The sequence below is a fragment of the Lampetra fluviatilis genome, chromosome 12 (genome assembly GCF_964198595.1).
Source record: "Lampetra fluviatilis chromosome 12, kcLamFluv1.1, whole genome shotgun sequence".
Classification (NCBI taxonomy): domain Eukaryota; kingdom Metazoa; phylum Chordata; class Hyperoartia; order Petromyzontiformes; family Petromyzontidae; genus Lampetra; species Lampetra fluviatilis.
In genome coordinates this window covers 12,178,498-12,205,141 of record NC_136286.1, presented here as the reverse complement: position 1 = coordinate 12,205,141, position 26,644 = coordinate 12,178,498, and the positions used below count along the sequence as shown (strand labels likewise).

At 46.0% G+C, this 26,644-nt stretch overlaps 1 protein-coding gene across 4 annotated transcripts in view; it reads right to left on the bottom strand.

The window, feature by feature from the left end:
- The window catches only part of ATRN (attractin), a 296,628-nt gene that overhangs the window by 154,691 nt on the left and 115,293 nt on the right, over positions 1–26,644 (bottom strand). For 2 of the 4 annotated variants that reach the window (XM_078861672.1, XM_078861675.1), the window contains exons 14-19: positions 25,036–25,168; positions 24,552–24,757; positions 22,705–22,918; positions 21,510–21,701; positions 16,744–16,953; positions 8,667–8,804 (exon numbers count right to left, since the gene is read on the bottom strand). In XM_078861672.1, coding sequence (XP_078717798.1) covers positions 8,667–8,804; positions 16,744–16,953; positions 21,510–21,701; positions 22,705–22,918; positions 24,552–24,757; positions 25,036–25,168 — 1,093 coding nt within the window. The remainder of the gene's footprint in view (positions 1–8,666; positions 8,805–16,743; positions 16,954–21,509; positions 21,702–22,704; positions 22,919–24,551; positions 24,758–25,035; positions 25,169–26,644) is intronic. The other 2 variants (XM_078861673.1, XM_078861676.1) reach the window with 1 other exon arrangement.

Here is a 26,644-nt window from a genome sequence, read left to right as displayed (position 1 = left end):
AAATAAAATGAAAACCTCAGGGTGAAATCTTCCGACGACCAGGATTTGAACTGGCGATTGCGACGAGCCGTTCCCCTGTTAAGGTGGAGCACGTGCCTTGGCCACTGGCTCCCCAGCAACGTCTTTATTTTTTACATCGCTGCCCCGCAGTTCGGAGCTCCAAATATACTCCGCTTTGGAATCACTTCAGCTGAACAGCGGCGGAAATTATTCACCTTTTAGAAGAAGAGTGAGAAACATTCTACTGCGTAATGCATCATCGCCGGGTTGTCCTCTTCAAGGTTTGAGAGACTAACATACGCTAATGTGCGACTACGGACTGACAAACCCAATTCCAGTTGTTTGCCTTGTGCAATTGTCTTTTAATTCACAAACGTATGTACTTGTTGGATTGTATCAGTCCTTCCCGTAACTTTATACACCCTGTACACCCATGCTGGATTCAAATGTATCGTATAATGGTCCCCATTCTATTGTTAATCTCTAATCCGATTCACCAATAGCAAATAAGGACCATGAAAATCAGAATTTACACAGCACTGCAGGTACACTAGGTATATATTAACATGCATTAAGAGAAGATTAACAACCAAGAGGACGTAATTATATTGGAATACCTTTATTTTAAGAGGTATACTGCATAGAAAACAAAGACAAGGATCTCTAGATAGCCTCGTTAGGGCAAGTGCCGTAGGGGGGGCACCTATGAAGGCCGGCACGGCGCACGAGGGGGTAGGTGGCCAGTACCACACCCGGTCACCTTTGTCTCCTCGGTGCTGACGTTTACACACCGCACCAGGTACTCATTTCAGGCTGAGTAGGCCTCGGAGAGGCCCAGGACCAGTTCAGATTTTCTCCACTGTTATTGGTGGCGAGCGCGGGAATCCAACGTGGGCCGTTGGGTTTGTAGCGCAGAAAAAACCACGCGCACACGTGCGTATTTGTAAGCAACCCAGCAAAGGTAAACCAAGCATAAATATAACCAGACGTGTTGCGACACCCATCCATCAAAGAAACAAATTTGAACCCCACCTTGAAATGTGAAAATTGGGAGAGAGATTGCTAATTTAACAAGATTGATATTGAAAAATCAACACCTGTGACAAAACAGCAGCTTAAGCCCCAAGGTTAGTTAGAATGTGTTCGTTACTCACACTAATCCAATTATTCATTCAGCGATTTGCCATTGTCAGCTCATTCACTTGCTCACCAGTTCCCCTGGCTGCTGCCAAGTGTCCAAGCGCTGGCAGCCTCAACAGCCACTTCCGAAAAGCCTGGCCTCGAGATTTGTTCACGAGGTCCAGAGAGGGGTGTATGACCATGTACAGTGATGTATGTTGAACTTCTTTGGCACCATACATAGCCAACCGTGTTCATCGGAGGTGCGAGGGGAAGGACAACAAACCAAACGCAAAAAGTCGTTCGAAAGAAATGAGATTTCAATCCGGATTTGAAAGTGCATAGCTCCAGCGGCTTCCTAATGTCCGAAGAGCGTTCCAGACGGCCGCAGAAGCGCATCTGAAAGCGCGGCACGATGGGGTGCCGGACTTGGCGCGCGATGCAGTGACCATGAGACCTGCAGCGACCCGGCCTCAGCGCCTCAGCACGCAGTCAATGTGTACAAATGAATTAAGCAAATAATTTCCACGAAGCGTGCGCTCCAATCTGGTGAGAAAACTCACGCAATGACGCCCCCCCCCACCACCCCCACCCCCCGTTAGAGAAGCTATCTGGGGAAGCGTACTGTCAGCAACACGGTTGCCAAAAATGTTTAATCCAACGCACGTGGCAGCATGCAGACTTCGGGAGAGGCGTTCTGGATTACACAGCTGTGTTTGTTGAATGACAATTATGTAGCGGCGGTCACAGCAGAATTGTGAATATGATGATTTCACCAATTTCTTCATCATCATCATCCACGATCAATTCTCTGTCGGATGATGCCCTCCCCAAAGCTGTCGCCATGGCATACGTCCCCCACCCCCCCCCTCAGGCGACACTACGACCCATCTCTCACTCTCGCCCCGCGGAGCCGATCTCAATGCCCTCGGGGAGACTTTTCTCTGCGCCCTCATTTCTTGGTCGCTTTCACGCTCCCATCGCGAGTTAGGACACCGTCTGTGATTTTTGTGCCGCGCTATATTATCCTGATGGGTTTCACAGAGTTCTGGGTATTGGTCCAGCTTTCTGCGTGGCACTGTCATCCCTTTTTACATACCTCTCAATCTCTCCGACAAGCTCCTCATGTTTTCTTGGTTCTTTCGGTAAAGTCACGTGACTTTACCGAAAGAACCAAGAAGATGAATCCCTGCAGTCACGAAAGCTTTAAATCGAAAAAAAAGCTCCTCATGGTTTCAGTCCACTTGTCCCCCCCCGCCAACCCCCCTCTCCATACTCACTACACTGTCCCCCCTACACCTCCCTGTTCCTGATGACGACTGCTTGTGTTGCGATCGAAACGTCGTGATATTTTTTTTAATCACATTATTTTATATTATTACTTTTTCTCTCTACGTGACTTTACCGAAAGAACCATAGAATATCACTGCACTGTCTTCGACATTGCTGGCGTTTTCATTATTTATGGTGGTGACATTCATTTAATTTTACTTCTCAAGAGATTGTTTTTACTTTTCTCCTCACTCCCGACACTTCCAACACAAATAATCCAAGTACGTACCCGTAACTGAATGATTTAAAGCGGTATCATCATGTTTTCCCAACTGACCATTTGAAGCCTGGAATAATTTTGCTTCTCCTACCTCCTCCTCAACTAGCGTACATATTTTGATGACGACAGTCTTTGTTTTTGGCTGTAATTAACTGTGTCGTCTCTTGAGAAACGTTGCACAGTCTAACTTGCATCGCACCAGCCCATGATCATGAATTTGCCGAGGACAGAGACATGGATTGGATGTTAAGTCAATTTCATTTCGAATTTCTCCATTCAATCTCCTGCATATCCAAAAGGTGGTCATCACTTCCATGTCCCCGGCTGGCGATGTACTCCGGCAGACACTCTCATTCGCTCTCGTTTCTCCGATGCCAAATTTACCGATCATCCTCTCATCACTGCTCCTCTTACGTAACTTTGCATCGAATTCTTCTTTCATTTCAATGTTGCCGTGTGTGTTTTCTCCTCACTTAAAAGTTGGTCAATTTGTTCACACATTTGGTCGACTTTTTTGTGATGGAAAACTCAACAGCCACTGGACTCAAACTCTAAAGTTTTTTCGGTAAAGTCACGTAGGTAAAAATAAATAATACAAATAATAGAAATAATAATAAAAATGCAATAATAATAATTTATATACTATTATTTTATTATATTGTTATTTTGTTTCTATTATTATTTTTATTATTTATTTTTACCTACGTGACTTTACTGAAAAAACCTAAGAGTATGAATCCTTGCAGTCACGAAAGCTTCAAATCTAGAGCCACTGGACTGTTGTTGAATGTTACATTTGAATTACATTTAACTTGTAACCATTTCAAAGCATTTATTTGATCTGGGCAACTCTATCTAACACATGATAGCATTCCTGTACAGACCTCGAATCATATTCCTCAATAATTACTGCCGGATAAGTTTACCTCGAGCAAGACATGACACGGAACTCTCTTCAGTTTCTCCTAAACTCAATGAGTTCAACAATGTACACATTTATACCCGACAGTTCTGTTTCCAGTTCAAGTCACCAAAGTCCATGCACTGTATGCGTGATGAATTCGACCGGTACAAAATGCGCTCCATGAACATGTTGCGTTGTTCAAGATGAAAATATCATGGCCAAAGTCGCTGACGCCACCACACCTCGCGAAGGCTTTCTCACCTCTGCCAACCCTCCCCACCCCCCAGCTGCTGCACAGTAGACACGTGACCTCCAACATCAGCCCTGACAGGGATCGTACCATCTGGTCCTGGGGTCGTTCCCTTGGTCACGCGGACTTGTGAAGGGCACCCACGTGGCTTCCCCCGTTCAGTTGACAACGGGGATGACACTCATTTACTGTTTAGAGCCCCTAAAAGAGCCAGTGGTGGAAATTACATAATTCCTATGCTGGGGGTGAGTATGTCAATAGGGAAAACAATTGTTGACTTCTCCACAAAGTGGTGCCAATTTTATCAACCCCAGAAAGATGATGGGCTGAATCGATCCAATCAAAAATGCAACTCGCAACCTTCTGATCGCAAGCCACCACAATCTTACTCGTTGTCGCAGAGATAGATACAGCAGTGATTTATTGTAAACATTGCACGTGACCATTAGCTTGACATACTGTGTCAATGTGGCTTGAGTCGGTGTAGTTCAAAATAATATTGTGCAAACTATAAGGAGGGTTTATGCGAGTTCAGAAGCTTTTGATTTGCTACAGTTCGGCCAAGTAACACAGAAAGGAAAATGTATTGATTGAAGGTGTTGAATATTCTGCAGTATATTGACTCATTTAATCTAGCACATTACAAAGCAACTGGGAGAAAAAAAAATTGGTGGAAAGATTTTTTGCACTTACACATTTTGCCAATTACATTGAGCAGTGCATTAATTGATCTTTTGTGCTAATCACATTATTTGTTTACAAAATGAAGTCCCCGCCAGTCAATAGCTTTTAAAATGCTGAAACACCATCTGGCTTAGTGTGCCTTAGGCCTTGCACTGCCAGTCAGATATGCTCGAGAAACAAAACAACTGTGAACTATGAATATTACATTTTCAAGTTTGGATGTCTACATTGCACGTCATAAATAAGTCACACAATGATGCAAAATGTCACCTTACGAGAGAATGCAGGCGATTGTGTAGAATGTTATTATTTAGCACAGCACGGGGTGGTGTTGCCAGCTCCGTGCCTGCCCACTTCATTTTTAGGCCTGAGATAAATGAAAGGAAGCACGCAAGGGGATCATAACCCAGTACTTTAACCATGACCACCACCATCATCGTCAGCCACTATCTATTCACCGCTGGACAAAGGCCTCCCTGCAATATTGAGATCCCTCAAGGTTCTGTGATGCCACGATCCATCTCACGTCTTGACATGCTAATCTCATCTCTGTGGTTGGTAAACCCTCTCAATGTACTTTGTCTCCTGTGGCTGCCATTATGTCACCAGTTTTATCCCGTCGGAATTATTTCTTCTAGCGACATGTCCCACACCAAACCCACTTACCTTCCTAAACAATCAATTTTTTGTCTTTGATTTGCGTGTTCCTCTTTCTGTCCTACTAAGATAAGTGTTTATTTTATTATGTCTTGTGGGATATTGGAAAGTGTATCAGGTTCCGTTCAGTTTCTGTTTGTTTAAGTTTATTTGTTACAGGGAAGGTCCCGTTTAGCCAGTTCCCTGGCTATTTTACAAGGGGGATCCGTCGTGCGTGTGCACAACAGCAAAACCAAGACAACATTCCAAAACTGATAAACAAGATGTTTGACAGTCTAAACGTAACGCACGTGAGTCAAAACAATGCAAGTGTAATACGAAAAAGTGAGGTGCACGTAAGCGCTCAACAGTATTTTAGTTTAACAGTGACGAATGTCATAGCGAGAGAGCTATGCATTGATTTAAAACGTTAATCTTTAGGCAGATCATTAAGGACTGCTACTGGAGATGGTGTTCAAATGGAAAGTAGCACCAACACCAAAACAATTGAACTAAAACAACACCAAATGTAAAGCGGCTCAAATGCAATATTTTGTGGCAGTCCTGAATCTATCGCGGACATTCTGAATTCCGATGGGTGAGCGCCAGTCTCTCCGCTGAACAACCAATCTTGTTTTTCCACAGTGGTAGTAATTTTCAAAACTTAAGTGGAATGATGAGCTGAACCCGCCCACGCAACCAGGATTTGAACTTGGAATTTTATTATTTTGAGTCTAGCTTTCTATTCCACAGCTTAGCCAACCAGACATGCTTTAATAAAAAAAAACATGAGCTTGTTGGATCCCGGTGTCTTAACTCACGTAATGAAACTTCGGCAATGCAAGCCCGCAAAGCACCCAAAACACGCATGTCTGGTTAAGCAAAATCCACACGCGATTACCGTGTCCGCATCTTCACCATAGGCCTAAACCTCGAGATAATATCACGTGCCACAAGCAGCACACCAGCGCGTGGACACAGCACCGTCAAACTGAAAACTAATTAACAACCAAATTTGACAGGGGATTTAGAGTAAATGTTTAACTCGAAAAATTAACGCGACGAGTGTGTTTTTTTTTGCATTCACACATGCACTCTTCTGCTGGGCCCGAAGTAACCAAGTTACAACTTTGAAAGGGCAGCCTTTCAAAACAGGCCGTGAATACGTTGACATTTTCAGCGCGAATGTCCTCTGCACACACCGGAGAGCACTAAGTCCCATCATTAACTTTACAGCATCATCTGCATCCGCTGAACTTTAAGGCGCCAAAACTCGGTTTTTTTTCCTTTCCCCAGGAGACTACTACAACTTGCAAAAGAAGGTTGCTTGGGAGTGTGTGCATTCTATATAAACAAGCAACGCGCAATGCGTGCGTATATATAGTGAACACAAATACAATTCTGAAGGAGGATTTCAGGTTATTTTGAGTACTACTGAAAATATAGCCTACACATATCAACCACGGAGCCTTTCATTTGCATATATAAACTGATTTACAAACGGTATATATTTGTACGAGTTATACTTTGGATATGATTACAGAGCTTGGGTACAACCACAATGTTTAGGCAATGTTATTTGCTCCTGATTTTATATTCCCAAAGTCGCACTGTCAACAGTGACTTACTTTGTGTACAAATATCATTACATTGTGCATTATTGGTCTCTTTTGCCAAAACTTTGAGCATAGTATCTAATTTTCTCTTTCAGATTTCACCTTGCAATTAAATCTTTTGTGCACATATAAGGACACACATAGATGGAAAATGTATTAAAAGCATACATTGTTACGTGAAACCATGCCAATAAGTCAGGATTTGCAAACCAATCAAAAGGCATTCACTGCTGAGACTTACTTAAATATTAGTCGAAATGCACTAATTTTGACATCCGTATTTTCAGGATTTAAAAAACGATTCCCCCTGTATGGTAGAGAAAATCTCATCTGGTAAGCGTATCTTCGTCTTTTTGTGGGTCTGTTCGGCCACAGTTATGCCCCCTCCCTTTTCTATGCTCGCGCGACGTGGAGCCCTCAAAAAGAACATCTGCGCCAGTTAGAAACATTTGGGCTGGCCCTACCTACGATCCATCCTGATTTTAACCAGGCTGGATTGTGTAAGGAGCTCACAAATCATTTAATGATCTGGACACATTCCCATCAGGGAAATCCTCCGGCCAGCAAGGCTGCGTTGGCTAGGATATGTAGCATGTATACTCAGCCACCGCATGCCCAAGCAGTTTCTACTTTGCATTCAACTTAAATCATATATACGGGAATATTATATAATAGCTATCAAAGTAAAGTGTCAAAACCAAGTTTAGGTTCCTGTATTCGTGTTAGTCCAGCGAGCAGCTCACGAGCTCGTTCAAAAGGGTTTGCCAGCTTAGATCATTGACCTGTGCTGCATCCTTGCGTGTTTCTGTCCATGAGCATCTGCCCTTCTTGAAAAACGTTGGCTTCTGTTTTCAACACCGTTCTGCTTTCGCGAGTGCGCCACAGGGTAATGGCCTCGCAAAGTATGCCCGACAATCAGCACACCCAGTAAATTTTTATGAATATATAGTTGTCTAAAGGTGCCACTGATGTGTTCCAGTGGAACGCACAACGACATTACAATTCACAATCTCAGGAGGAGGATCCCAAGCGCGAACAGGGCGTCTGCGCAGAGAGAGAGCGGGACGAAGGAAACGAGACCGGAGAGCTCCTGCTAGCTGGAGTCGCACGCAGCTCCACCACGACAGAGTCATCATGCAGCACCGTGGCAAACCAAACTAAAAACTACGTTTTTTTTTATTTTACCAAGTAAGGCCCAACTGAGCTATACAAGAAGCAACCAGGCCACAAATAATGTCTCAACAAAGTGGCTCATCACGTGGAAATTTATAGCACCAGTCAAATACTGGAAACGCGTATTTCAAAATGTGGAAGGAAATCCGGAGGACCCGGAGAAAAATCCACGCGACCACGGGCAGAACATGCAAACTCCAAATATGCAGGTGTCAGGGTTGGTATCGAAATCACGACCTTCTGTGTACCAGGCGAGGGAGTAAACATCTCGCCACTGCGGTGCCTGAGCCAGCACTCCACAGAGAGAGAGAGAGCGCGATAGACAAATAAAGTAATTTATTGTCTATGTATGTATGTATGTTGAACTTCGTTCACACCGTACATAGCCAACCGTACTAATCGGAGGTGCAGGGGGAAGGACAACAAAACGGTTCGCACGCTGCACTTCCGATTCCGAGGTCCCTAGTTCGATTCCATCTCCCATCGCGGCTTTTGTAACAATGGGGAAAGTTTCTTCAATCCCTCCCTCCCACCGCCTCTCTCCAGCGAGCGATGTAAATTGGTACAACAGAGTCGACTGGCAGGGTCGCGTGTGGTGGGGTAAAGTGTGGGTATAATCCCACCTCGCCCGAGACGTCTCGCCAGCGTGGACGAGTAGGCCAAAGGGAGCCCTCCCGAGGGACTCTGGAGTAGAAGCCTTTTCTGTCAGCGTGAACGGAGCCACCCAGTTACCTTGGCAGGAGCCGCCGTTGGTGGGGTCCCCGTAGTATCCGGGCGAGCAGGTCTCACAGTGCTTGCCCATGGTGAGGTCGCTGCAATGCTCGCACACCGTCGCGTTGACGCACGTGCTGTGTCCGTTGCACTGGCAGTCTGCGGGGAAGGGGGGCAGGAGGAAAGAATGGTTTGTAATGTCACAGCAGCAGCAGCAGCAGCGGCGGTGGCAACATCTCTCACTCACTCTCTCTGTGAATGCAGAACATTGTTGGGACGGAACCATTGTTGCCAGAGTTCAAGACTTCTGGCTGTTACGACAGCACAATTTCAACGTTGCCAAAAAAATCAACAATGCGATAAGTTGAGAAGAGGCAATTCGCATGAGTTAAAGAAAGATTAGCAGAGAGAAGGATATGTACACACGGGTGGACATTGTTCGTGGTCACATGCGTTCTTCTAAACGAGCGGATGAGTAGTGGTTGGCGCACTGCGATTCCTGCCAGTGACAATTATCTGAACCGGTCCTTGGCCTCCCCTAGGTCGACTCAGCCTCAAATGAGTACCTATTGCCGTGCGTAAACATCGCCACTGCGACGCTCTCATCGATGAAGTAAACCCCCCACAGATTGGCGCTCCGCGCAGTTGTCTCTCGATGAGATTTCGCACCTCCGATTAGCGCGTTCAGCTACGTACGGTGCGAAAGACGTTCAATGTACGTCCATGAAGAGCTGGTGTCGAGTGTCAATAAAAAATACGGCGGCCAAACGGTAACATTCGCTTGTTCACTGCTCGTATTACTTTATATTGTGATCGGGGTACTCTTCCATCTCGTATTTTACTTGATGATGAATGTATTTATTAAGACATATTATTTAAATTAACTGCAATGTGTCCAGTTGAGAGGGCACACACCCATTCTGCAAACAACACATCCCAGAGCAGTTGTTAATCATGCTATAATACTTCACACAAGAAACTAATGCCTTTAAAATATATTCAACATTAATGCACTAGCTTAATAATGCATACGCTCTCTCTTTGTTTAAAACTTTAGACGCCATGAAATACTTTGCAGTGGCATTATCAAACGCGCACACATAATGGTTTTGAAGAGACATTTAAATATAATTCTCCCTGGTACACATGGAAGGCTAATGGCTGATCCCTATCATTGTCCTGCATCAGAGCCCAAATAGAGCACTCAGCATTCCTCTAATGTCATGCCTTAACCCTAACCTAATACATTAACAGCACAGCCATTTGTCAATAATTCAGTTATTCTTCAAACTTATTTATTTATTTCACAGCTTCCACAGCAAACCTCACCGGTTTTTCAATAAGCATCAGTCAGCCGAGAAGAAGCGATTACGTTTACAATGCACATTTAATATAACTAACACCTTTTCGTGGTCATGACCATCATCAGCCATAATCCATCCACCGCTGGATGACGGCTTCCCAATGCTGCCGGCCACCTCACACGGTGCCGTGATGTAAAAAAATACACCGAGTGCGCATTCCTCCTGTACTCGGCTACCGCTCAGTCATCGTCCTCGATTACCGACTACGGATGCCTTCCACGAATGCTTTTAAACAAACCCATGCACATTAAATATGAACAAAAAGACACAATACAGACGGTACAAATGAGACAAATAAAGAACAGACTCTTAAATAGAATTGCAAACCTCAATCAGGACAATGTATCGTATCGCTTGGATGGAGGGGTGAATTTGTACGAATATTGAGCATCCGACGACGTTCCACGTATTTATTTACTTATTTCTATTAAAGGTACTTTGCCAGGAAGCGCATCTCTCTTAAAAGTGCGGTCCCAGCAGTGGTGCAGAGTCACACGGGGTTACGGTTGTGGGTGGTAACGAGGACCGCACGCATAAACTCATGAAATATTAAAACTATTTTAAATCACTTTGCAGGTTTTAATAATGATGTTCTCTTTCTGTTAAACATCACAGCTTCGTTGAGCAATATTCAGAGGAACGCTGCAATGTCTCTTGGCTGGGTCGCTGGCCACATTACATGGCAGATGGGAGAGGCCATCAAAATATTTTGATGAGAGTTCCAGTCCAAGTCAACCCAGTTTGTTCAGTTAGCCACTTGTCATGGTGAAAACATTCTCACTGTTACTTATCTCGTTTTGAAGTTTTCGTGACTGCAGGGATCCATACTCTTTGGTTCTTTCGGTAAAGTCACGTAGGTAGAAAATAAAAAAATAAAATAGATTAAATCACGACGTTTCGGGCGCAACACCGTCATCAGGTGGGACAACCACACCCGATGACGAACGCCTGTGTTGCGCCGTCGTGATTTAATTTATTTTATTTTATACCTACGTGACTTTACCGAAAGAACCAAAGAGTATTCTCACTGTGACTTATGTTATCATACAGGGCAGGTTCTGCTTGTATGATTAGTAAATAGGTAAAAGTTCTAACACACTACTTGTTTTTTGCAGCTTTAATTAAAATTCTACAATGGTCATAAATACATGACGGTGGTGAATCTATGCACTCGTGCGTTCTTACTTTTAAATATCATACGCACGTTTACATCAATGCAAATCACAGCACTTGCAAACGACGTTGAGTTTATGCATTAGTTGTTTACTCCTTATTTTCTGCCAACGCCATTCACGGATTACTTTGATGTGCACACGCCGCGTACACACTTTGGAAATTAACTCGCCTATTAAACGGCCCAACTAACGTTTTGTTTCATTAAACTTTGATACGGTTAGTGGTGCACACTTGGGGTCAATTGCGGAGGAACGCAATGATTGTTACATGGAAAGGTAATTACTTCCATTACAGTGACACTTTTTCAATTACAACTTCTATTATGCTCATGTTGGAGATACAATGAGACTATAATGTACATATTAAATAGATACACTGTACGTGAATTATCCTTCCACCCCAAGAATTGTCGAGGGAGCTGTCGCTGTGGCGTAACGGTTCGCGGCACGCAACTTGCAATCCGGCATTCAGCGCGATTCGATTCCATCTCCTGGCGTGGCGGTTGAAACAATGCAGGAAAGATTCTTACACCCCATCCCCCCCGCCGGAGCACAAGCCCCCCCGCCCACCACTGAGGAACAAAGCACATTATCCCATCCACATTGACATGAATTCTGCAATGGAAAAGGTGCGCTGTCAAACACAACTCGTGACCACTGCAGACAGGACACGCAAAGAAAAAAAAAACCGCCGAGCCCAGGATAAAAGACACTATTCTGAAAGGAATACCAATTTCACCACTTAATCAGAAAAGGGCAATGTAATTTCTAATCCATAATTCAGAGCACAAAGATGAGGCCTGGTTTTTTTCTCGGGGCTATGTCGGCACATTTAATAGTTAACTTTACACGTGGGGGAAATGCTTTGTGTCTTTTGGCACGAGCAACGCGGCACACAAAGGGTTTAATTCGCATTGATGGGGGAAAGCACATTATCCTGTTTTTTTGTGTGTAAATGCTGCGGTGGACAAGCGCGTCTGCGCGCTTACATTTCGGCAACAGTTTATAGTGTGCCAGGCTTGCAATTACGCAATTATGCTCTACACCTGTGTGACAACATAAGTTAAGGGAACACACCGTATATTGGTGTTGAATGCACGACAGCTTTAGACACATGGCCACATTTAAAAATACGTGCATTTGTTACGTTATTCTTATGCGGTAATAAAGACTTGTTGTGAACTGAAAAAAGCTTTGCGCTGCACAGCATTGCTGTTGGAGAATTGTTTTCGTTAAAAGTATTTTTTAAAAGCAGATACATTAAGTCTCGCGCGATACAATTAGAATGCGTCATACACAAATAATTACGGAAGATATAGCCAAGGACGTCTTATGGCCAGAGATGCTAACTTGTAGTCATCTGTGATTTTGTTAAATTGCTATATATGTCAAAGGGATCAATACTCGAGATAGGCCGAGATGGGCATTACCTGCGACGTCACTTTCAATTTCACATTATCCCCCCATTCTGACCGACATTGTGCAATTCACAATTTTACATGTGTACTTCAACGCAATGGATAGAGCATGCACGTCGGATTGGGACCCTGGTATCTCATTCAGATTGCCAATCGAATCCCATAAAAAAAGAGTGATGTTTGTAGCCGTGCAATGTGATAACATTTTGCACGCAAAAATAGCAGAGGCACTTTGAGGACAATAAACGCCCCCTCGAACAATCGAAAGGCGCTTGCCAAACTGTAACCTTGCACTCCCCCCTCCACCCCCACCTGAATGAAACGAGCGCAGAGACTACGAAATTCCAATTTCTAAACAAATGAAAGCAAAAAAAGAATTGGTTTTGTATACACCGCACACTTTCTAGCTTTGGTAATAGGTATCCCCAAGTGCCAAACACGGCGGCCTCCTAAACTCCTGGAGGTCCCCCACCCTCTCTCGTGGGGAATTTCCGCTCGCAACCACCGCTTGCTTGTAACCTCCTGGGAGGGGGGGGGATTTTATACGCGATGTTCGATTACCGAAAGGGCTGACGGGCAAACTAAAAGAGGGGGGGGGGGTAGAAAAAAACCACATGAATAGCGTAATTGAAAAGGAAATTCAATCTCAAAACCATCACAAAAATGTTTCGCTCCATAAAATCTCGCTCCTCTATAAAATACAAAATTTAGGTACAAACCAACTCTGTCATCACTCACCCACTCAATAATGTCTACTCATTTTTACACCGCATAAACCTCCAACGGGCCTCCACAGGGGTCGTGCGGATGTTATTAAAAGTTATAATACATTCGAGTGAATGGACAAGGGCAAACCCAAAGTCTTCAGCTTCAGACACGGGGGGGGGGGGGGTATTCGCATGAAAAATAAGGCGTTTCAATGCCACATGCCAAAAAACGGAACAATCATGAAGGTACTAAATGTGGCACATTTGTTTAACAAACACTCCAATACATCTTCTTGGTTCTTTCGGTAAAGTCATGTAGAAGGGAAGTAATAAAATAATAAAAATAAAACATAATAAAATTATTCTCACGACGTTTCGGCCACAACGCAAGCAGCCGTCCTCAGGTGAAAACCAGGTCCGTCGAGGCGACAGAGTCTGAACTCCAATACAGTGGTCGTTAATCGTTACCAAGTAGTTGGAGTTTGATATCCAGAAACTGTAAATAAATTCACAGAGCTTAGTCCGCGACGCGATACATTTTCCCTACATTTCACTGCGCTAAATTATTATTTTGTATTCAATGGGCTTCATTTAAAATGGTAATCTTGAAACATCACACAGTGAAGAAAAACACGTGTCTTCCATACTCACATGTTGAATGCCTACAGGCGCATTATGCACATTGTGTACATGTTATGAAAAATGTATAAATGGAACCGCAAATGGATGTAAAATAACCTAAATGAGGCGTATTATATTATTTATTTTTCACATTGTACAATTGCCTTGGCAATTTATATACATGAACACGTGGCCTGCTTATTAATTGCCTCCAAGGTTGAGGTTTCTAAACAATATTCATGTCTATCGGATGCACATTGTGCAAGCGTGCCGATGAGAATTGTGGTTAAGATAAGTGCAAGATTATGTTTTCTTTGTACAATTTTCAATCAACACAACAATCGGGATACGTGGGCAGTGGGAGATAGAATACACTGTTGGACGTTTGTTGTGCAGACATGTCACAGACCACACAAAGCATCCATGATTTCACAAAAATTGGTTTGACAATAAATTATCGGAGGAAATTTTCAGTTTATTTGTTTTAGTATTTGAAGTAATTTGTTAAGTACAGTATTACTTTGATGGGCGTTGCATTGTTAAAATGAAACTATCAAGCGATTTCTATTTCATCAGGTAAAGCCCACTGAGCTATACTGTATAGCTCTTTTTCAGAAGTGACCTGGCCACAAACGATAATCTCAACGAAGTGGCTTATCACGTGGAAATGTTTTGCACCCAAATACTCTAAAACGTAATATGATTACATACGTAATATTTTTATACAAAAACAAAACAGGTTTTAACGTGATATCTTTTTAAGAGCTAATGAGATAGCGTTAAAATCTCTGGGCAAGAGTGAAAAACCAAAATGTAATTTTAAATCATCACCAACAAACAAGGCTCACGTGAAGAATAGCAATTGTACTCCAAATGTTTTTCTATAAATGTATTTTATTGGTTTTCCAGTGCAACCAGTAAAATGACAAAATCATCCATTCGATATAATTAATCAGAAATGTGGACACAGAATACACCAAAAAATATATCCTGCTATCCAGAGACCAATCCATAGAGAATGCTGCTTTGTCTGCATGTGTTCCTTTCGATTGAATAATACGAAGGGCATGGTACAAAGTGCGCTCTCTAATCAGGCTTGCACCTCGTTTTTAACCGACACGACTGTATCGCGGTGGTCACATCCCCGAGAGTGCAAAATTAGAGGAATTCCCATTAGATTTTCTGTGAGCTACACTGGTAACAAGCCAATGTGAGTATGGTCCCACAAGATGTTTGTACCGGACCCTGCCATGAAGTCGGGTTATTGATTGTGTCACAAGAATGCTGCCCATTTCCAGTGATTTCCAGCAGAAGAAATGTCATTTAGCAACGTGTGACATCACCACCAGGCCCTTACCAACGCGTGGAATCCCCATGAGGGCTTCGACACTGTTGGCTTGCATGGATTGCCGCACGTGACAAAGTGCTGCTGTGCAAGCAGGCTCGCACATTTAACCGAACTGACGTACGACAGCTCAAACGGTCATCCCTCTCATCATCTGAACTACTTATTTATACAGCGTCACTAAATTACAGCGCTTTGTCAATCCACTGCTGGATGAAGGCTTCCCCACACCGTGTAGGCCATGGGGGTTATTTGACCATACTTCACACAGGTGAGTGCAGGGGAGAAAGCGGCCTGCCCAGGACCCTTTCAGATATCACTCGCCACTGATTTTAGCCATGGCCGGGAATTGAACTTTGTTTCAAGGAGCTAATAGTGCAGCATGCCGACTCACAGCCCACTGCACAAATGCTCCATAACAACCGACCTTTCCAAGGCCCAGTATCAAATGGTCCCCGTGCCCTCTGCTGGGCAACTTCTGCAATCGTGATCCATTTTTATATATATAAAAAAAAAATTCGCGAAAAACTAAATCAACACAAAAGGCGACTAGTTTATTTTTTCCCCTTTTGTGAGGGCATTCACTTTTAATCCAGCTGCTTCGCGAACAAGTTTGGTGGATTACTCGGAAACACGGCGATAATGGGGAGCTCATGAGACCACTCACCCGTCAAAACTTAAGAGCCTTCGGGAGGCGCGATGGGGAGCAGGTGTTCCATTGATACATATGTGCAGGGCAGAGTTCAACTATCTCCTCCCTTACGTGCAACGTTTCTCCAGCCGACGGCACAAAGATACTCACGAAAAATGTAATGGCCAAACATTCTCACGCATGAGCCTCTTGTGGTGGACAAATCAAGACAGGCAATTAAAAAATAATTTGCACTACAAACAGCTGATGGGTCGGTATACAATGCTACAGTGTGACATAACCAAGCGGTCACGCGTTGACTACTCAGAATCTGAATATCTAGTTACACTGGAGGAATCCGATGAGCAATAAAGCTCTTTTTTTCACAGATGTCCCGTAGGGGCATGGGGTCAGGATGTCACAACAACAAACAATACAAAAACACAATAGGAGTGAAAAATATTGGAAAGGTAAGCAAATAAAAAAATAAAAATGGACAAATAAAACTAAACTTATTGCATCACCACGGTGATGCAAATATGGCGCCCGCCTGCGCCACAGTGGACGTTAAAGATCCTCCAACATCATTTGAAAGAAGGCCATCGTTGGCCGGTGCCACGGTCCCAATTTGCCTCATATGAAAGTTTCCTGAAATGTACTCAATTGGCATTGCTCAGAGTAGCATCGCTGCCTACCAACAGACTATATGTCTGCAAAAAACACAGCACCATCATGTTGGCCCTGCCCTGCATAAGTATAAATATAAATATTTAAAAAAAACGGCGCTAATACCAACGGTAGCCAATTGGTTACGTGACGATCGCTGTCGCCATTTACCTGGGCAGGTGATGAAATTCCAGGTGAACGAACGGTCCTCCCGACACATGCTGGTGTTGAGCGTGGCCCGCGTGCCGTTGACGGTGACGGGAGCCGTCGCTGAGCCCTCCATGCACTGGCCCTTGCCCGTGTCGCTGGGATCGTTGCACCAGCCGCAGCCTGGCTGCTCCATGCAACCGGCGCACGTGCGGTAGCCGGAGCAGTTCTCCGCTGCGGGAGAGGAGGTGCAGGAGGAGGTGGTGGAGACGGGAGCCATGGGGATGAAGCACAGGTGGTAGCGTCAACCATCAGGTATGTGTCAGAATAATAAATGTATAGAACTACATGTATTTGCCTTACTTACAAATTTCAGATCCTAGAGAATACATGCCTTACAAAGCATGCCCTGGGCAGCATTTCCTTTTTCAAGGTCTGCTGTAAAAGATGTAGACTACAATTTGTTTTACATAAAAGAGGCACGTTGGTAAAAAGCCTGTTCCAAATCCGAGTGGCTTTATTCACTGGAGGATTGCAGCAGGATTTAAAAAAATGCACAATCCGGCAAGCAACGGGGTCTCATACATTGCAAAGCATCTGCACATCCTCCTGTCACGTGCCTGGTTTAACATGGGCAATGAGCAAACATTCAGTCAATCAAGCAGACGCAGGCCCCAGCTGGGGCATTGCACTCCTCATCGCCAGGCAACCCTGGCCTGCGCCTGACGCTACCTATGTATGTAGAACTTATTTTGCACCGTACATAGACAACCTTGCTAATTGGTGGTGAGGGGGGGGGAACAAACTAAATACAATAATCAGTTTTAAAGATAATTTTTTTAATCTATATAATTTAAAAGTGCATAGCTCCAGTGGCTTCCTAACATCGGAAGGAAGAGCATTCTGGAGGGCCGCAAAAGCACGCATCTGACATGCAGTGACCGTCGACACCGCATGCAGGCCGCTGAGATTACGATGTCCGAGATCGGCCTCAATCGCACGAGTCCACATCAGCCTCGGTATGCCCCTAGGGCCACCTCCAACAGCGAGGAAGGCCCGTCGATGATTGCCATCTCTGGTGTGATCCGCCAACATCATGAACCCGGGCAAAGTTTCCGGAAAGCCGGCAAACCTGCAGGCTCTGTTTCGGACACCGGCCGACGTGCCGTTCAAAGACGGACTTCGGCGTCTGTGATACGCTCCTGAGAGTCAACGCGAAGCGTCCGTCACAAGGCATCCACAGGGTTTGTATGTAAAGACACCATCATGAACCATGTTTCTGTGCCCATACAACGACACTGGTAGGCGGTACACACTTGTAGAAGCGGACCTCCTTTGCTGTTGTAATTGTTGAGTGACAGACGTTTCTGTCAAACAGGTTCACTCACTCACGTGTGACTGAAATTCGTCCTTTAACTTCAGCCCCACTACTTGCGGTATGATGGAGGTTGCAGCCAAGGCAGGGGAAAAATGTAACCGCATCAGCATCGTTATCCCCAACCTGACCCTGAGTTTAAGTCATGTGGCCGCTCATCACCGTTCTGGATTTTGGTGGTTGCCCAATTTATTCCCACGCCAAATGGGAAGGCTTTGGTTACGCGCAATCGCCAGCGTGAGGAGTAACTCTCCTAGCATCGCGGGCAGCAGGACAAAAATCTCTTTATAGGGCAGCTTGGTGAATGCCTTCGTTGCCCAGGATTGGCTCTCGGCAGACGCGACAATGTGCCACACGTTGCAGGATCCAGCCCACTGGAGTAAGAAACAGCAACGATGCAGCCATGTGGCGCACCACTTTCAATAGCGAACAAGTCAGAGCACTGGCCATCCCCGCAAACACAACTGAGCGTACAGGCCTCCCGATTAAGCTATGTGTGTTTGACCAGGTAATGCCCACTGAGCTATGTAGCTGTTTTCCATAAGCGAACTGGCCACAAATGATAGTTCAACGGTGTGGTTTATCATGTGGAAATGTACAGCAGCAGAATCGTCTAAATGCACGTTGATTCGAGATGTGGAGGGAAAAACTGGAGCACCCGGAAAAAATGTACGTGACCACCGGGGGAGAGAGACATGCAAACTCCAAATATACAGCAGTCAGGGTTGGGATCAAACCCATGACCTCCTGTATACCAGGCAAGGTAGTTAACATCTCGTCACTGTGGCGCCCTTATATTAAAGAACTGCTTTTGAAATGCCGGTGCATTTTGCTTTGACCTTTCAGCTCCGCTGGGGTCAATAGGCGAGGTCAACTCTAAACCGCATCATGGCAGCAGACGTGGATACCCGACGCGCAAATGGAAACTTAAAAACTCTCCAGGAGTGGCGTGTGACTGTGGGTCATCCAGAACAGACCGTCCAACAACGTGTAACGACGCAATGCCCCCATCCACAGATACGAAGGAGGCGTCATCACAGCGATACACTCCGCTGGCTTCTGGACGCGGTTATCTGGCTCGAGCGCCTGAACGTGAAATTGTGGTTGTTGCCTCTGCATCCACATCAGCAGCCGTACGACAGGCAGAAGAGTTTGTCAGAATCAACAAACGAGATGCAATATCACGTTTACGGTGTGGCTCCACTGACGGCACAAGGTCACAGCCCATTACTTGTCTGAGGGACGGCACGTTCAAAAGTCATTCCATAAACAAATATTAAAATAATAACAGAGGACAGGACATACGTTTGCAACAAAAAAATTACTTATTACAGGAGTGGAACATTTGGTCCGAGGGAGATTACTCTAAATGGAGGTGAAACGCCTTCTCATCGAGACAAGGTGACTGCAAATATGTGGCGTGCTAACCACGGCAATGTAGCTTAGCATGAGGCTGTGCGACGGAGAGGAAAAACACGACTTTGGAGCCAAGTTGGCTTCATGTGCAAACCGGCACTGAAAGAGCTGACTGCACGTGAAATTACTTCTAACAAGAGTGAGCTTTCTACCATTAACAAGAAGAGAAAAACTGCCTTGTTATATTAGAACCGTGTCAATTCAAATGATTCACCTGCATTTTCTGAAAGGTACAGATGCTTCGGCTAATTTGCATCCTGCATTACTCGCTTTGTATTATTTACGATTTGCGAATGAGCTACTGAATATATCATTGAGATTTTTTACTGGTTACTTCATCATCGTCATAATCATCATCAGACATGATCTATCCGCTGCTTTATGAAGCACCCTCCCCTCCCCCCAGGTCACGTGAGGCAACAATCCATCGGGCTCCCGCACACAAACTGATCTGACTGCTACGTCTCTCGAGTGCTGCCTTTGGACTGCCACTCCACGGTTAGTCTCAACCAACAGGCAAGCATCCCCCCCCTTCTAACGCCGTGTGCTTCCCAAGCTTCACTCACAGTCAACACGACGTCTCGAACTTGTCGCAGGAGGTTACACGCACCGATCAGAAGACGGAGAGAGAAGGGACAATATCGAACCGCAAGATACAGCGGAATGAGAGGGGTTGTTTTTGCTTAGAGAGGTAACTAAGCAAAAAGACCGAATGTGCATATACTCCGTAAAACTATTCAGAAAATAATGAGAAAATAAATCGGAGAACATAGCACAAAGTACTTTAAGACATCGTAGAAAAAATGGGAGCAGAAAGGCAGAAAAATGGCGGGTTTATGATTGGCATTACACAAATGGTAGCCATTAGAGGAAAATATGAAACTATAACCCGTAATAGACAGAATTTTTAAAAAAGTGCAGGAATTTTATACAGGTCTCTTGAAAAACAAAATCATATATCACATAGGTCAAACAATGTTTCAGATTCACTACCAAATGCACATTCTGATATTTGTATTCAGCGGTTAATTTTTGTCAAAACATTTTAAAAGTATTTCTTCACTTCATTACAAGTACCCTCGCTCATTATGTCGCTGCCAACATTTGCGTGTTGTTTTCTATGTATTGCCCACGCCGCATTTATAGAACAAAACTTTATAAATAGGGCTGCCCTGGTTTCAAATAGAGTAACTTGTGAATTCAAGTGTTTTTCAAATCTATTTCAAAGAGGGGTGACAAATGACACGTCTAAACTCGTGAAAATCAATAAGCACTGTGAGCAAATGATGACAACGATAATTAGAAACACACAAACAGGTGAAAGACGACATTATATTGGCTGGTAAGAAAGGTGACCCGAGGGCAGGACGCGCCGTGAGAATGACAGCCAGAATTTCAAAACGCCCAGAGAGAGGACGACCACCGAGGAGATGGAGCGATGAAACCTGCTCCCGTGTGCAGGTGCCGGGTGGATCGTTACATCGCAGGATTGTGAGACGCGGCGGGCTCCTTGGGTGAGGACTTCACATCCATCAGTGGGATTGATTACGGCCGATGATGATCACGATGGAGAATATCATAGTCCGTATTACTGTTTTAACAATATCACTTTCCTAGGTACCCACATGCAACACCGATTATAAGCAGAGACAGGTTATATCATTACAGACCCCCACACCCCCAACTGAAAAAAAGTTCAATCATCTACACTATTTTTTCACACCTGAATACTCCAATTCACAGTCGTGGGTCCAGGATGGCTTTGTTGTTGTCGTAAAGGGCAACCTCGTGGCCAAGAAATTATTAACGGCGAGACTTTTAAAACTGCCTAGGAAATAAACGCTCGTGCCGGTGATAAAAACGCACTTGTTCCCTGCCACAGTGAACGTCAGGTGCTCGAAGCCGCCACGAAGAGGCGTTTTGCAGGGCGAGGTGCTGCGACGGACCTTTCTGTGTGGGTGCATGCGCTGTCGAGCGGGGGCGAACGCGGCACACTCACGTGGGCAGGCGTTCATCGTGTGCCACTCCATGCACTGGCCGTAGGGGAAGGAGGGCACGTAGGCGTTGGCGTCCACGCAGCGCTTGGCGTTGCTGCACCACATGCAGTCGGTGCTGCCGCTGGCGCACTCGGCGCAGGTACGCCGCGCCGCGCACGGCATGCGGCACTGACGCGCGTTCTGGTTCGGGTTCACTGCGGGCGGCGGTGCAGACGTAGTAGACGCACACGCACGCACCGAGGCAGACAGACGTGCAAACACATGTACAACAAAAAGTCAAGTCAAGCGTGGCGGCGTATGCCAAGACGCACCAGTACCAGCCATCTGGTGACAGACCCTAGAGGTTCCTCTTGGCGAGCCCCAAAGTGAGCCCCCCTTCCTGGGGGTCCCTCCTGGCAAAGTACCCAAGCGAGCTCCCTTCCGAGCCTGGTCAGTCACGGTCAATCCGACGCAGCCACGAGTCCCGTACGCACACAAAGACTACCCTTGTATTCTTAACAGACTGTTGGGGCAAGTGCTGTTCGGCGAGTAGCACCTATAAAGGTCGGCACTGCACACGAGGTGGTGGATGGCCAGCACCACGCCTGATCGCCTTTGTCTCCACAGTGGTGATGGTTTTACCAGGTGCTTATTTGAGGCCGAGTTCACCTAGGGGAGGCCCAGGACCCGTTCAGATAATCGTTACTGGTGTTGGCCATGAGTGGGAATCGAACTCGGATCGCCGGTTTTGTAGCACAGCGCACTAACCGCTAAACCACCACTCCTCTACACAACAACAACCACCACTCCTCTACACAACAACAACAACCACCATTCGCCACTAAGTGGCGGTGACATCACCACGGCGCTTGTGCCAGGCTACGCGCACTTTAAGGCTATGTGAAGTGTTGAACGCCCGCTGGCAGGAGGTCACGGGACAGACCCAGGAGGTGCCACGGCTCGACTCGCCGAGCTGAACGGCTGATGCTCCCCGACATCACCACACCCACACGCATACACACACGCACAACAACAACCGCCATTCACCACTAAGTGGCGGTGGCGTCACCACGCACACACACACACGCACACACGCGCGCACTCATCCAGCAGCCGAGCCTCCTGCGCACGACCGGCCGCTGCTCACGCTCGCTGCAGCAGGGGACGCGGCGGCGCGGGGACGGGGGGGGGGGACGGGGGGGGGGGCCGGCGGCGTACCGACGGGCTTCTCGCAAACGCTGCCGCGGGTCAACTCCGTGCACGTGTAGGCCTTGAGGCGGCCCGCCTGGCTGGGGGGCGACAGCACGGCGCAGAACCCCGAGCCGCTCGGCTCGTTGGCCTCCCACACCAGCGTGGAGTTGGTGAAGGCGGCGCCATCCTCCCAGCGCCAGTGCGACACGTTGAGGCCACGCAGGCCGACCCATGGCATCAGCTGTGTGCGCGGGGGGTGGTGGTGGCGGGGGTGGGAGCAGAGCACAAGGAGAAAGTGAGAAGAAGCAACGCGGTGGGCAAGCTGGTCAGTGCAGTTAAGCGAGCCTCTGACTCCCCTTGCCTGCATCATCATCATCATTACGATCCATGGGCAGATCGCCCATAGGTGTCCACTGCAAGTTTAGTCACTTGTCTCCGCTTTCCTCTGTTATTGTGCCAATGTGTTCCATGTTCAAGTAGCGCCGCATCTTTCCGGCATCAATCTCTTATGTCGTCGTCAAGCCATTCTCTGATAGGTCTTCCTCTTACATTTTTCCGAACAAAACCACACTTTTAATTTTCCGTTCTTGTCCAACCTACAGATGTGTCCAAATAGTGGCAGTTTCCTTCTCATCACTGCCAGCATCATCAAGTTTGCTTCTTCTATGTGCAACCTTTTTCTTACTTCTCCGCTGGTTCTACAGCGTATGCAGCATACTCGTCATTGTCTGCTTGACGACTACCACATTGCCCTTGTAGCTTCTGGGTTCTCACCGATGTAAGGACTGTCCAATGGAAAGCAAAGACGTCTGAGATTTGATGGTGTAAGTAAAAAGAGGCCAAAGCCGTTCTTTATAACCCCGTATCTCCACTGCTCGACGAAACCGCCACGCTGTCCCATCCCCCCCACCGACACCATTCGTGCCTCTCGGCATACCACGAACGCCACATCCAGTCGTGTTGCGGCTCTCGCACTTATTGAAGCGCTCTCGCACTTATTATCGCTGAACACACACGTGGAGACGCGAGTTACTCGAGTTAGTCCATCCAATCCGCTGAAGCGGAATGCTGTTTCCAAGTAAATGACTGATGATCACCCTGAATGTGACCTTTCAATCGAAGCTGGGTTAGTACTTGAATGGCAGACTGTGTGGGAATACCAAGTGGTAGGGCGCACACTACAAGAGAGCTTGGAGAGGGCAGCGGATCAAATAATTTAAATCTATGAAACCTCATGCATGATTTGCTTTTGAACATGGGTTTTCTGCCGACAATATGGTTTCCTCGTACGTGTTGAACACTCATAATTGGAACTGGCAAAATATCAATTCAGAGCCCCAAAAATATGGTTTACTCGGTGAGGCTTTTCTTGATACACAAAGGGCCAATTTGCACTCGGGGAGACCCAGGACCGATTCAGATAACCGTCACTGGTTTTAGCCATGAGCGGGAATCGAACTCAGTTCGCCGGGTTCGTAACGCAGAGCGCGAACCGCTACACTCCTGCTCCCCCAACACACAAAGACAAAGATCCCCATATAGCCTGTAACATACTGTGGGGGCAAGTGCTGTTAGCAAGCACCTATGAAGGCCGGCACGGCACGTGAGGGGGTGATTGGCCAGCTCCACGACCGACCGCCTTTGACTCCACAGTGGCGATGTTTACACACCACAACAGCTACTCATTTGAGGCCGAGTCAACCTAGGGGAGGCCCAGTATCAGTTCAGATAATCGTCACCGGTGTTGGCCGTGAGCGGGAATCGAACTCGGGCCGCCGAATTCGTAGTGCTAGGCACGCTAACCGCTACGCTACCGCTCCCCACATACACACGAAAGCAAAGACACACAGACAGACGCGCGTGCACGTCCCCACCTCGTTGGTCATGAGGGCCAGCTTGGCCAGCACGTGCTCCACTTCCTTGGCGGTGGTGAGCGAGGCGGGGATGCCGTTGTGACTAATGCAGTCCATGCGCGCGTTGTCGTAGTTCACCACGCTCGTGTTGATCTTGTAGCAGGACTCAGCCACGCGGTCCCAGCCGTCCCCGCACATGTGGTCTGCAGCATGAGCCAATTTAAAAACTGGTCATCAGAAAACACGTTTTTTAAAGATGTAATTCTCATCGTGCCCCATGCTGTAACGCAGTCTCTAACTGTAGCTCTCCGGCCCCTCCACTTAGAGCTATGAGGACGGTCCGTTGCCTGAAACGCCACCTTTTAACTATGACTTCCTTTTCAGGCAATAGGTGTTATTGACGGATGCGTTGAGTTGTTTTTCACTCGCCCAAAGTGCTGGGTCGCTTGCATACATCACGGCATTCTTACGCGTGTACACATTTCTTGCGGCGAGCTATGTATACCTGGCACAGCCATGCAATGCTGGTTCTTGCTCTCCCACTGACAGATGGAGTCGTTGACACAGCCCAGGCAGCTGGGGAGCTTGGCACAGGTGTCCTCAGCTCGGACCTGGCACTGGCTGAAGTTGATCACCGGCTTTGTGACAGCGCGTGGACAGGACAACAGAAACAAACGTAAAGCTGCGTTAATAGATTCAACATTTTTACGAACACCCGTGGACACAGGACAACGTTAACAATGCACGCTTGATGATCGTGGCCCCTCAAAAGCCAGTCAAAGTTCAGGTGGAACCGTATAGCCTCTGGTTTAAAACAAAATCGACCGTCTATATATACAACGCGGCAGAAAACGTGGTGCTGCCAGGCTACGTAGCACAACAACGGCAGTGGAGAGCGGAGGGAGAGAGATGCGCTGCCAAACAAAATTGCAAAAAGTTCCACTTTTCATACGTCTGAAAGGTAACAACGAAACTAAGCGTAACACTTATATGAACCACCGTTGCAAATGCCTCAATTACAATCGGCATTATTGTTTCAAAGGTCACCATTAAAACGTGATGATAAAATATCAAAAGCTGCATAGATATCAAGCAACAGCTGAAATGATACATTGCGTTTCAGGTTCAAGGTGTGAGATCTAATCAATAGCAAATACATGTTCAATCTTCAGTCTGTAGGAGACCAAAAGCAGGCAACTTTATATAAATTAAACAATTAAAAATGTTTTATTGATGAGCCACCAAAATGCAATTATCGGCTCACTATAACAGGGGAAGTATGATAGTTGTGACAACTGAAGATAATTTATTTTACGTTGAGGATAACCGGGTGGTTGAGGGTTGTCTCGTACATTTTAAGAGGACTAAACCAGAAACCCTAAATGCCCGGGTTGGAATCAAGGCTACTACTCGGGAATACCCAAGGGATGTGTGTTGTATTTTTTTTTTATTTGATTGTCACTTAATCTGTCTTCAAGACTAAATATAAATGACTACATCAGATGGCTGGCGTGACCCAAACTGCTCTTTGCAGAGAACCGGTGCCACCTAATGGTGGGTATTGAATTGAATTCAGCAAGAGATACGCAATTCCACCACTAGGGGCATTCCATGCCACGGCGTGATGCTCTGCCAACTGGTACAAAAATTGGCAGGCTATTGTATCACCGCATCACGTAACTCTTGACAGCCCAAGTGATATTGCTGGTGTATAATTACAGCATGAGTACGCTTTCAAACTGCATATGTTGGGAATAAAATTACACACAAGAGACACAACAAATAGCGTACAAGTACACATACATCCTGTGATAAAATAGGTGCACACAATCTGCAGTCTGACTTACAGAGTATAAAGGCAATACGATCTATCCACTGGCTCCCAATACGGTCTTCCAACAACTACAAGATCCTGACTTTCTTTATTTCACATGGACGGCAACTTCATCCCACACGGCCTACAACTTCAATGCTCATGGTCGAGGACTTCAACCTGGAAGCCACTGGAGCTAGGCACTTGTAAAACCTGAATTGAAAACGAATTTCTTTAGAACTGCTTTGTTACATTTAGTTTTTTTGTCCTTCCCCTCGCACCTCCGATTAGCACGGTTGGC